Source organism: Mytilus galloprovincialis, chromosome 1 (genome assembly GCF_965363235.1).
Source record: "Mytilus galloprovincialis chromosome 1, xbMytGall1.hap1.1, whole genome shotgun sequence".
Taxonomy (NCBI): Eukaryota; Metazoa; Mollusca; class Bivalvia; order Mytilida; family Mytilidae; genus Mytilus; species Mytilus galloprovincialis.
The window spans coordinates 62,595,517-62,609,300 of NC_134838.1; the positions used below are offsets into that span (position 1 = coordinate 62,595,517).

General features: G+C 30.8%; 1 protein-coding gene across 1 annotated transcript; it reads right to left on the reverse strand.

The window, feature by feature from the left end:
- Positions 1-609: 609 nt before the first annotated feature.
- Positions 610-13,388, reverse strand: LOC143080720 (mannose-1-phosphate guanylyltransferase catalytic subunit beta-like). Its single transcript, XM_076256719.1, has 10 exons — positions 13,243-13,388; positions 12,354-12,483; positions 11,928-12,008; positions 11,390-11,438; positions 10,395-10,537; positions 7,846-8,004; positions 4,998-5,076; positions 4,352-4,479; positions 3,446-3,628; positions 610-2,735 (listed from the first exon to the last, which is right to left on the reverse strand). The coding sequence occupies exons 2-10, from the start codon at positions 12,480-12,482 to the stop codon at positions 2,604-2,606; spliced, it is 1,083 nt and encodes a 360-aa protein (XP_076112834.1). The 5' UTR covers position 12,483; positions 13,243-13,388; the 3' UTR covers positions 610-2,603.
- Positions 13,389-13,784: the final 396 nt, after the last annotated feature.

Consider the following 13,784-nt stretch of genomic DNA (forward strand, 5'->3'; position numbering starts at 1 on the left):
GTCTTTTCATATTTTAAAGGTCAATGATGACAATTAATGGTTACAAAAGACCACTCTTCCCCTGTGGCAACAGATTTCTTCCATGATATAAAACCCAATCGTTATTTTTAACTGAAAATCTTCTTTTATTCAAGTTGATTCCATTCTGATGCTTACAACAAGCTTGAAAATTGATGTTCATGTTTGACCCCAGAAGCAGAACGACAAGTTATAATGTTTGAGTAAAGAATATTGTTTTGTTGGATTTTGTTTTTTACACATAGTGCATCTTTACAAAAAGAGAAATAGGATTAACAAATCAGATAATTGGATATTGCTTGATTTTCGTCTTTTTAATTCAATTATGCTCCCCACAAACAAAGTTTTGGGAGGAATATAAGAATCTGTCAGTCTATCCAAAAGATAAATTTGTACCATTTAACTTCTGATGATTAAACTTGGTATGCAGATTTATTGTTGTTTCCTCGATGCTTCCTAGACTAGTCTCAGATATTGTTTTTGTGCTGTTTTGTTGCTAAAAATACATTTACATGTAAGATAATAAAAATCCTCAGATTTATGTTTGATTTTTCTGCAAAATAACAATTTAATAACAAAACCAGCAAAAGATAATTTTTTAAGTTTTATTCCCTCAAAAATATAAATAATTCAATATGTTTGTATAAATTTCAGACATAAAACAATATCATAGTTCATATATATAAAAAAAAGATTGTTTTAATAAATATTGCATAAAGAATGATGTCCATGTCATTAATCTTCCACAAATACTTAAACAATATCACAACTTAAATAATCTTTTAACAACATAAATGCTACAACTTAAAAGAATGTTTCACTGTCTAATTTAAATACCAGGTATTTGAAACGATGGGGTGATTGTGGAGATGGAAGATCTTTTTGAAAATGTTAAGAACCAATTCCAGTAGTATGTTCATTATGCTATATTTGGAATAATTGAATATGATTTTGGCGATGAAGGAGCTTTGAAATGTTGTAAACCAATTCAAGTAACATAATGATACTTCGATTTGATGGATATAGCTGGCACTCCAAAAAAGAATTTCAAACATAAGTTCTGTTTCTGAACATTTTAGACTTTGTATTTAAAACAACAAAAACACAAAATTTTGTCATGTTTCATTCCAATAAATATATACTTTAATTTTTCCCAAACTTTTTTTTTATTGATTAATGTTTGTCTAGAAACAAAATTTGTTAAATGAATATTCAACATATATGGAAAACAAAGACAAGTTAGCACTAATAACACTTAAGGTTAAAGCATTCAAAGTTAACAAATTTTGGATTATCCCATAAATAACAAATGATATATACAACAACAAAATAAATATTACAACTCATGGTCCCTTATGTGATTGATTAATGGTAGCTTAATGTCAATAGGCAAACATTTCATGCATGCTCAGGATGAGTCCCTTGTGTGCAATTTGAAATTAAAATGGTTGGTTGAATAGAAAATTGGTGTTAATAAATGGCAAATGACTATATTTAATATAGTCATGGTTGCTTAATTTATTTACTATTAAATTTGCTTATATTAGCAATCTGTTTAGGATAATTGTTTTGTCATAAATCTAACAAATAGTGTATCTTTGCTTTGCAATAATTTAAATCTGGCATTTCTTTTAAAAAATATCTATTTATTACTTAACAACCTAAAAATCATACCTCAAGTATCATCATTTTCTCATAATACCAATATCTAAGTAAAATATTGGACCATACAAATGTTTTCTTGGCATTGCTACATTTACACATTCCCCATATTATCTATTATTATGACAGAACCATTTTCAGGTGAAATATTGGACAATATGCTATAAAATGCAATAATATTTTTATTAGTAAGCTGCCACAGATAAATTAAATAGTATGACTAAAGTACTCAATATGAGTATCAGTCAAACTTTCCTTAAAGCCATAAAATTGGATTTCCTATAATATCTCATTATCTATATATTTTAAACCAAATTATTTTCAGACTATTTTCTGTCATTCAGTCTTTTCTACCAACTGCAGCAATTTTGTTTCACTTTTTTTTTCTCATTATGTAAATTTTTTCACATAAAAGTAGTTATACATTGATGTATTCACATTTGTTTCTATTTACAAATTTGACATACAATTTTCCTAGCAAAATGAGTTGGTTTACAGTATTTTACAACAATCCCAGAATACATAACTTTACCCCTAATAAAAAACCACCCAAACAAAACAGAAAATAAGTAAAAACACACACATACAGGATATGGACAGATATAAAGCAGCATCCATTTAGTCTTATGTCAAACACACAGTTTAAGTAGAACATTTTGAAAGAATCCCCCCTTTTTTAATACAACAAATTGTAAAATTTTGCACTTTCACACTTATAATAATGTACATCAGATAACTGAAAAATCAATATCTCTTAAAGTCATGACCAAAATCTATCATATCATTTAAGCAATGATCCTATGAAATACACCACTTATTCTATATGAACTTGGATAGTTTAAATAATGGAAATGTTAGCAGTCACACTTCTACACCCTGTTTAACAATATTTAAAACCAATATCTTAATGTCTCTTGAACACATTACATGATAATCTGAGGTTCTGGAACTGACACAGCTATAGATTTATGAGGCAGGATTCTACCTCCATTTATATATAGTTCATCTTTAACTGTTACATCTTCTCCTAAAACTGATACATTCTCCATTCTTACCTACAAAATAACAATAAAGTTAAAAACCAAGACAAAAAGATTTCAAATTTAGTTATAATGATAACAGATTAATCTTTAAAATATTTAAGCTGAATAATCAATTCTACTTCAAATACAAGAAAAATTTATCAAACATACAAATAACCATTCTGATTATTTCTTGTTGTGTCAAAATTAATTTATTTGTTTAATTCCGAACTCTTTAATATAACTTTCTCTACTCAGTTACAGCTGCTTCACTCTATCAGAACAAATCATTTAACTCTTACCAACAGGTCTCATTTGATATAACTGTACAATAAAAACACTCTACCTGTAGATATGTTATTACAAATGGGACATAACAACCTAAATTTTAGGTTGATGTTGTTTATAAAGCCCCTAATTTTAGATATGATCCATAGTAACTAAAAGATCCTCTGAATAGATTATTCTCAAAGGTTACAGATTTAAACAGTAGTAAAATATTTAAATATTGTTTTAATCAGTAATAACATTGATTTTGTTTTTGAAAAATGAAAACATACCAGTAGCCTTTTATAGTTAACTAAATGGTATGGGTTTTACTCATTGTAAAAGGCAAACAGTGGTCTATTATTCCTTACTTCTACATCATTTGAACTCTGATGGATAGTTATCTCATTGGCAATCATACCACATCTCCTTATTATGAAACTAACTTCTATAAGAAGTTATCTTCCTTGACTTACCCAGCTACCAACACTACATTTCCAGCCAACTATACATGAATCTAGCCAGGAATGAGACTTAAGATGTGCTTCTTTCAATACTGTACATCTCTTTATACAGACTCCATCTTCTATTACAACATTTGGACCAATCGTTACATTGGGACCTATTCTACAGTTATGTCCTATTTTGGCACTAGGGTCCTGTAAAAACATAAATTATTTTATAATCATATTAAATTGATTCATCTGGCACAGACATTTTCATGGGTATTAAGAATATCCATTTTCTTAAAGATTATAACACAATGTTGATTGCTCTACCCCCTATTTTTTTACCTATAATGTCTGTTTGTTTTGTGCACACATAGTTTTCAATATAATGAAATTTTATGTAACTGTCATACATATGAAACGTTAAGTTAGCTTTAAAAACAGTTTTAATCCACCATTTTCTACATAAGGAAATGTCTGTACCAAGTAAGTAATATGACAGTTGTTTTCCAATTGTTTATTGTTTGCCATAATTGTATTGTTTTAAACTATACAACAAAAAGGTTATTTAGTGCTAAGAAACTATACACAGGATACCTATTCAAGAGGGGGCAGGACCTTTTTCGGGACGTTGGGATTGTTTTTTTTTTAGCTCAGGTTTTGGGGATTGACCCTTTCTGGATCCGAGATTTCTTTTTTAGAATTTTGGGATGTCAGGATCTATTTTTTTTTAATTCAGGACCTCAGGATTTTACGTTTTTAAGCCCGAGATTTCCAATCAGGACCCCTCCAACCCCCCCTCATTCAAGAATGATTACTCAATTTAGAGATATGGGAATACATATATCTTCATTAACTATACAATTTTAGGCTTATATTTTTTTTAAACTTGAGAATAATTGACATTGTTTCTGAATATATTTGGATACTTACAACTAATACATTTCCAACTACTCCTTCTCCAGTATATAATTTCTCTGGTGATTTCTGTCGTAATGATGTTAAATACATACACATGCCTGTCAGGAAATCTTTGGGCTGTCCAACATCCATCCAAAAGCCTGTAAAAGATATATCAATTTTAAATATTTCACTTTATGTCAATATATTAAATAAATAACACTGTAAATGAAAGAATCACTTCCTATGGGATTGATACCTCTAATATATTCAGAAAATAAATCATCAAATCTTGCAGAAGTCTTAGCAAGTTTGGTCGAATTTTATATTAGCAATTTTCAAGGAGTTGTAGATTAACTAACTGATATAGTATTAACAAGATTTAGTGCAGACAATGCTGATGATGCAACGTGACAGAAGTACATGTGTTAGTCAACTGCAACCAACTGGTCAGTACCAGGCAATACAACAATCTGTGTAAACTAAAAACTTTGAACATATTTACATTCTTCAAATAGGTATTACAAACTATCCATTGATTTCGAGAGTTATGTCCCTTACCATAGTTATACTTTCTAAACAAAATGATACTTTTACTTTATTTTTGCTGATGTAGTAAGATGATAGTACACATAAATGAAATTGACAAAATAGTATTTAATACATTGTTTAAACAAACCTTGTAATTCCATAGCATATAAGTCATTGTCTTTTGCCATAAAAGGGAATACTTCTTTTTCAATTGATGTTGGTTTTAGCTGAAAAAGAAAAAATATGTTGAACAATATATAACATCGACAAGTCATTTCAGTATTTCAGGATAAGTGTTCCACAAAATAAATCACATTTTGATATATATTCGGAAGACATTTTTGAATATAGAAATATGATAACAATTTGTTGCACTTGAATAATTTCCATTTGATAAGAGTTAAGATCAAAAATATAAAAGCTGAGGGAGATACATCATCCATTTAATAAAATTTATCATTGGAATAATGACAGCACATTTTTACAAATGTATTAACCCTTTCACTGATAGCTGCCCAGACAGAAGCTACTCTGAGACGATGGCTTCCCTAGCTACTATTACACAAGTGGGAGATCTTCATAATAAATGTCAATAAAAACTTGTCTGTAGTTATTTGTGTCTGTATTTTATTCACTAACACCATGTTCACAGTTTTGTTCATGTTTTGATAATATTTTCTTCATAAAATATTCAAATTTTCGGCAATATCTAGGTGAAATTCTCAAAATTCAGCTCTTTGACTCAAAATCGTAATTTTTCTACACAAAACAGCAAAATTTTGAAAAATTTAATGAGGCTGTACAAATTCCTTACACTGAACGATGTTCATTCCAAGTGTTTTGTACATAAAACAACATTTTATGTAAAAAAAAGTATACTAGTTTGGCTTCAATTCTTCCATATTCTTTCAAAAAAAATGTTCCCTCATTTTAAATTCTTGTAAATTTGTAAATTTCCTCTGATTTTGACATGGTTTTCAACAAACGGAAGCGCCATGTTTACACTTTCAACCTGGTATTCATCAAAGAAAGATAACTTGTGTTTGCACTCTTTTGAGCGGGAAATATAAAAGAGGTATTTGGATCCTGGTAAAATGGGACTCATCGTCAGCTGTATGAAGCGTGAGTTTCCGGTAAATCGGAACTCATCAGTAAAAGTGGTATTTCAAGGATAATTTTAGATTATCATTGATCATCTCAACAATATTGAAATTCTTGCTTGAACCAGTACATCGAAAGTGAGAAAAGCAATTTGAGTTCAGATGACCAATAATAATCTGTTTATCGCTATTTTACCTATGACGACGTTGTCAATTTCATTAATATTTATTGATGTTTCATTGACAACGCTACATGCCCCCTTAGTTTCTAGCGATAATTTTTCATATCATTTGACTCCACGTTGAGAAACGAAATTATCAGTCAACAAGATCAAAGGAACATTTTGTAAGGCCAAAAATAAAATATTGTTTGTTTCCCCTCCCACCACCGACCCGGTAGAATCGCAGCGACTCGAAAAATTTTATTGGCCATTCTTTCCCCCAATTTTTTTTTTGCTATGTTGGTTTTTGGTGATATCTTTCTGATGCTGTAGTAAACGTGTGTTGGTTTCTTGTAATACCTTTCCGATGCTGTAATCAACAAGCATTTTAAATCAAGGCATTTTTGCATTGAAGCGTCTATATGATTCGAAATCAAGGAAAACAAACTACCTTGCTACACGATTTGTGTTGGGGGTCTCATTGGGGGGTTCCAATCCCGGATCCCGTTTACTGTTTTGTCAGATTCCCGTATCCCGCTTACACTATGTACGTAAGCAATTCTCATTTTTTTGTCATTTCCCGGTTCCCGCTAGACCTCATTTCCCGTTTTCCCGACACAATAATTTGACTTTCACGTGTCACGCTTACAAAAAATCGGCAATCCCACGTCACGCTTACACCCCAATGAGACCACCCACTGTGTTGTGTGCAAGGGTGATATTTGAGAATAAAAAAATCTGAAGCATCTTTCAACCCATTGAGTGCACCTTGATTGGCTTTGTCTTTTACCTCTGTTCCTGTTTAAAGGATAAAATCTTTGAGTAAAAATGGTCTGAATCGTGCTTTGAAATCAATCTATTTTGTCTTCGACTTTAAACAGGTTGGGTACAAGGCAGAAAATGTTGGATACATGAATTCCCTGCTTTCACCTCTTGTGTAAACAAGACCAGTTTAAATGTGTTTTTATTTTTCAATTTATGGCATGAAATTTACAAAAGGGCACGTTTTACGTTAAAACTGCATCACTTGAATTTGTAAATACTTAAAGGAACAACAAAACATATAAGTGAAGCCTTGTTTTTTTCTAGAACTCGAAAAAAACATGCAAATCTTTTGTTTAGGAATTAAGCTGCATGATCCAGGTGCAACTGAACATATCTGAATTATGTTCACTGCTATTGAAAATTTTTATTCATTAAATTTTAATTCCCAAGTCATTAACATATCTTTTTGTCATCTCATAATTGATGATCCGGGTATGAATTGGTAAACAGGAATTGTTTTTTTGTGAGTTATGCATCAAATTAGACTTGAAATAAGCTTGATTTTTAACTAATTAAACACTTCCTTTCACTACACATATTGTTACAATGTATCATCATGATCATATGAAGGATATGTGCTTTTGTAGATTTCATACCATAAAATGAATAGGAAAAAGGAGGTCCCTGTATACTGTTTTAAACATCAGAAAACTGGGGTGTACACTGAATACAGGTTATACCCCACTTTTCTTGACTTATCTTACCTATATAGAAAAATTATATCAAGAAATAAAATAAAATAATTTGCCTACCTACCTACCCATACCCTAATACATGTAACCTTAGTCGGAGAGGGGAAACAAAGATATTTTTAATGTTGGCCTAAAATAGTGATAATGAATATGTAAGCTAATTGTATTTGCTATGTGACTTTTTCAAATTTAAATTTAATGTCATTTCATATACTTACAGGAATTCTTTTGAGGATTGAAGGATTAAATATATACATTCCAGCATTAATTTTATTGGAAACATATTCCTGTGGTTTCTCTACAAAGTTTTGTATTCTACCATTCTCAGCATCGTATACTACTACACCATACTTAGATGGTTCTTCTACTTTAGTAACCTGTTAAAAAATACATCATAAAAAAATAGAAAATTAGATAGGTACAAAAAAATAACAGGTGTTGATAAAACCAACCAGGTGCTCCGCAGGGCGCAGCTTTATACGACCGCAGAGGTCGAACCCTGAACAGTTGGGGCAAGTATGGACAAAACATTCAAGCGTGATACAGCTCTGAATTTGGATTGTGATCAAATTTTTGACATTACATGGGTTTTTTTTACACAAAACAAATGTCAAGATTTTACAAATCAATTAAAGATTTCTTCTTCAAACTTTTTAAATCTAAAATTAAATAGTTGACACAGCATAGGTTTCTGACACAGAATGAATGTGGTCTAATGAACTTAAAAGTTTTTTTTTGCCTTTGAGCAATTCACTATGCTGTTGAATATTAATCCTCTCAAAAAAATATTTGAAGAAATTTTCTTTTTATTTATGAAATCTGAAATGAGAAAAATTTAAACCCCCCCCTTTTTTTCACATCCCTGTTTCCCTTTTTCCAAAACTGATATCAATTCAAATTTCTAATGGAGTTTGCAACAATAACTACTCTTTTAAATACATCATAAAATATTAAAATGTAAAATAAAGTGCTTGTTATCACTGAATGGTAAAGATTGGTTGGTAGTAAAAGTGAATATACATTGTTTATTGTATAAAACAATAAAAAAAACTTCATCAGCAACATTTTATATTGGCAAATTTCCAATGAAGTTATTTACATTAAGTTATTGGCAAATAAAAATAGAAAATGACATCATAGTCATGTCTGGCAAATGTCCAACATACATTATCTAAAAACATTTTAGATAAGATAAGGAAAAAAAGCTTCATCAGCAACATTTTATATTGGCAAATTTCCAATGAAGTTATTTACATAAAGTTATTGGCAAATAAAAATAGAAAATGACATCATAGTCATGTCTGGCAAATTTCCAACATATATTATCAACTACTATTCTATACAAAGAAAGATAACTCCAATTGAAAATTAATTGCTATTGCACAATATTGTGCAATTAGATATTTCTTGCTATTGTGCAATACTGTGCAATTGAAAATTTCTTGCTATTGCACAATACTTGATATGGAATCCTGATTTGGACCAACTTGAAAACTGGGCCCATAATCAAAAATCAAAGTACATATTTAGATAAAGTATATCAAATAAGCCCAAGAATTTAATTTTTGTTAAAATCAAACTTAGTTTAATTTTGGACCCTTTGGACCTTAATGTAGACCAATTTGAAAACTGGACCAAAAATTAAGAATCTACATACACAGTTAGATTTGGCATATCAAAGAACCCATTTATTCAATTTTTGATGAAATCAAACAAAGTTTAATTTTGGACCCCCATTTGGACCAACTTGAAAACTAGGCCAATAATTAAAAATCTAAGTACATTTTTAAATTCAGCATATCAAAGAATCCCAAGGATTCAATTTTTGTTAAAATCAAACTAAGTTTAATTTTGGACCCTTTGGACCTTAATGTAGACCAATTTGAAAACGGGACCAAAAATTAAGAATCTACATACATAGTTAGATTCGGCATATCAAAGAACCCCAATTATTCAATTTTTGATGAAATCACACAAAGTTCAATTTTGGACCCTTTGGGCCCCTTATTCCTAAACTGTTAGGACCAAAACTCCCAAAATCAAACCCAACCTTCCTTTTATGGTCATAAACCTTGTGTTTAAATTTCATAGATTTCTAAAGTTATGGTGCAAAAACCAAAAATAATGCTTATTTGGGCCCCTTTTTGGCCCCTAATTCATAAACTGTTGTGACCTCAACTCCAAAAATCAATCCCAACCTTCCTTTTGTGGTCATAAACCTTGTGTCAAAATTTCATAGAATTCTATTCACTTAAACTAAAGTTATAGTGCGAAAACCAAGAAAATGCTTATTTGGGCCCTTTTTGGCCCCTAATTCCTAAAATGTTGGGACCAAAACTCCCAAAATCAATCCCAACCTTCCTTTTGTGGTCATAAACCTTGTGTTAAAATTTCATTGATTTCTATTCACTTTTACTAAAGTTAGAGTGCGAAAACTAAAAGTATTCGGACGACGACGACGACGCCAACGTGATAGCAATATACGACCAAAAAATTAAAATTTTTGCGGTCGTATAAAAATGGACACAACTGTATACTTCTAAAATAACCAACAAATATCTCAAAAAAGAAACAGAAAACATACAATCTAAAATAAAAGTATACAAAATATTTTCACAAAGTACCATATTAAAATCTTTTTTTTTAAATTATTTGAACTAAGAGGTAAATTATTGCAATTTAATGTTGTTTCAGTGATTCCTGACTTCTTTTATGTAAATAATTTTGCTGAAAGTAATTAAGGTAAATATATGATATATATACTTACAACTATAGTTCCCTCCTTCCCATGGTGTTTATGGAACTGAACCATTTGTTTGAATGGGAAATCACAGATTACATCACTGTTCAATACAAAGAATGGTTCATTGTCTTTTGTTAAATGTTCACTGGCAAGAGATAAGGGTCCAGCTGAAATAATAAAATGAATATTGCATCTTATTTCTCCTGTATTATTCAAACAATTTGATAGATGACAATACATGTAGTTGACTTGAGTGACAATGGATGGACATTGATATTAAGGAATGAACTGTTACACTGTGGATAAAATGCATATTAAATGACATGTCATTTTTGTATGTTATGTTGTGCAATTTAGATTTGGACAAAGGGAAATTTGCAAATTGAAAAAACAAAATCTTACAATATTAAAAAGAACCCCTTTTAATGACTGGAGGCATGAAACAAACATATTCATTTTACATAAATAAGGCCGTTAGTTTTCTCGTTTGAATTGTTTTACATTTTCATTTCGGGGCCTTTTATAGCTGACTATACGGTACAGGTGTTGCTCATTGTTGAAGGCCGTACGGTGACCTATAGTTGTTAATTTCTGTGTCATTATGGTCTCTTGTGGAGAGTTGTCTCATTGGCAATCATACCACATCTTCTTTTTTATATATAGAGAATAATGCATGGCAAAAACATTACCAAATGCGGGATCACCCTCAACCAATATCATCACTTGGGCCAAAAGCCCTTGGACTGAAATTGGTATCTTGTGATGATACAGCATGTGATAAGTATTTAGTCATATTTTATATCCTTTTTCATATATACATGTATAAACAGAATATATAGGAACTGCTTACTGATCCAAAGTACCTGGGTTACCTTCAGTTATCATGGTAATGGAACTTAATTATTAAGTCTACATGTACATTTCAGTTTGTTACCAAAATTGTTGTTTTTATCAGAATGCAACAAAAAGATGCCAACTACTTTTCATATATCAAAATGTCTTAAAAAACATATTCTTACCAGTTCCTAATGGTTCTGATTCTAATGATATTGTTATGGTAACTCCTAGCTGAAAAAAAAAACATAATAGAGTTATTATTATAATATGTACAAGTATCTTAAAATTATAAAAAAAAAACAGTCATTTTAAGATTGTGTTACAAAATGTTTACCACTGAATTGTATACATGTATAAGAATAAATAAATTTGATTATTCGAGTTGCATGTAAATTGTAATAACAAAACTTAATCAGTGATAATCACCTTAATTGATTTACTTAATCAGTGATAATCACCTTAATTGATTTACATATGTTTTACTTTTAATGGTTCAAAGGTTAAATGCAGAGGATGTTTTTCACTTTTCATACTTTGATATCCCCAATGCTACTTATGTTAGTAGTTACAACTTAACCTTTTTCAGCACATCACAAGTTACAACCAATGAATCAAGCTCTTTTCAAAAACATAAATTAATATTTTTTCCATTGGAGAACACTTTCCTCTCAGCAGAAAGAGGTGAAAATACAAAACAGGAATTAGGCTAGATAAGTATACCTTTTGTTCCATAATCCTCATTTCTTGTTCCATCTGTTCTGCTCTGTAACTTACAGCCAATACAATATGTGTAGCACCTGCCTAAAAACAATTTTTTTACATTTACTCTTAGCAACTTTAAGTTGTCTATGACAATGACTGGTAATTTAATAATACCAGCCCTGCATGACCCCCCCAAAAAATTGATACCTAACAGCTACATTTAATAATTATCCAACAGTAATTGAACTATTACTGTTTTACATATTTAATAAAAGCTAACTTAATTTTACACAACAATGGATAAATTGGAGTATAAGGCTTAGAATAGTTATTATAAATTTCAGCATGTTCACTGTTTCCTTAAACATTTTAACTTTAATGTTATATCATGTATATACTGTACCACCAAACCAAGAAGACTCGTCACTTCAGTATTAATCTAACCTCAACTAAAGCTTCAAGCTGATGAAGCAGCATAGGCTTGTTACCAAATTCCACCAATGGTTTTGCACAACTCAGGGTCAAAGGTCTTAACCTTGTACCATAACCTCCAACAAGAATTAAAGCCTTCATTCTGCAAAAGCAAAAACAAACATTATGACATAAGTATTTCCCATTCTTCTTCGTACTATATATTTCAGCACTCCATCAACATACATTTTTTTGTACATGTACTGATGATAGCACTGATTTTACCGATTTTAATTCAGGGTGAACGACCAGTTATACAAAGATACATGAACATTGATGACAGCGATAATTTGATTAAATTGTAACTATTGATTATTGATTGCTTAACATCAAGTGGCAAATATTTCATATATGTTCTGGACGAATAAATTAAAACAAAACTGACACAACTATATCAGTTGAATGAGGATACAGGATGTTAAAATACATTCCTCAGCACTCAGGTTGGTTCAGAGGTTTTTTCTTTCTTTTTTGCACTAGGTTATCAGAAATTATATATATCCTAAACTATAGGTTATTTGATCTTATAGGGATATAGCTGCGAAACGTAGGTCTATTGTCCTTTGAAATTGTTTAGCCATGGTTCGCAAATATCAAAATTATCAACAGGACCTAAAGAGCTACGTTTTCGCAGCTTATAGGGTAGTCTGAGATTACTCAGTCTCTGACGTCCAACGGCTGTTTTGCCAGACAAGCTGGGGCCGTGTCTGACAAAACAGCCGTTGGACGTCAGAGTAATCTCGGACTACTAATAGGGATACAAATTTTACTATTGCATCATGACATTCAGTAACTAGACATGGTAATTTGGAATTGTAGTAGGTGTTGGTTAAATCACTTGAACGGTAATACATGAACATACCTTAGTTAACGTGCAGATCACACAAATCAAACTTTACTATAAATTTCGTAGACACAGTGAGCTGTTCTGACAGAAGTGTTGTTGTTAACGAGCCCCTGCCACGACGCTATACATAATTTACTTCCGCTTCCGGTTTATCACTACAGATAAGACCAACTACCCATAAGCTGGGTGTATAAGCAGGATGCGACTGTAGCCCTCACTGGTTTAAAACTGGTATCCCAGTTTAAACTGACAGTTCTGTGATATTTGAAGATAACTATTTATTTGTCGACAAAAATGTTAAAGAGATCTCAGAGCTGGAAATAATAAAACTCTACAAAAAATATGAAAATCTTGCACAGATTGATGATTGTATGTCAGTCAAGGCATAGATGTAATCAAATTATAACTTAAGCCGATGATCAGTCATGTACTTTCGGGATTAAGGATATCATTTTTTGGTCAATAACAACTTTAAAAGATTATTACAGAAAGATTTCTTCCACCAAATGTTATTCAGCGTCCCAGTCAACCAACAAGATGAAAATAAAAATTTGCAG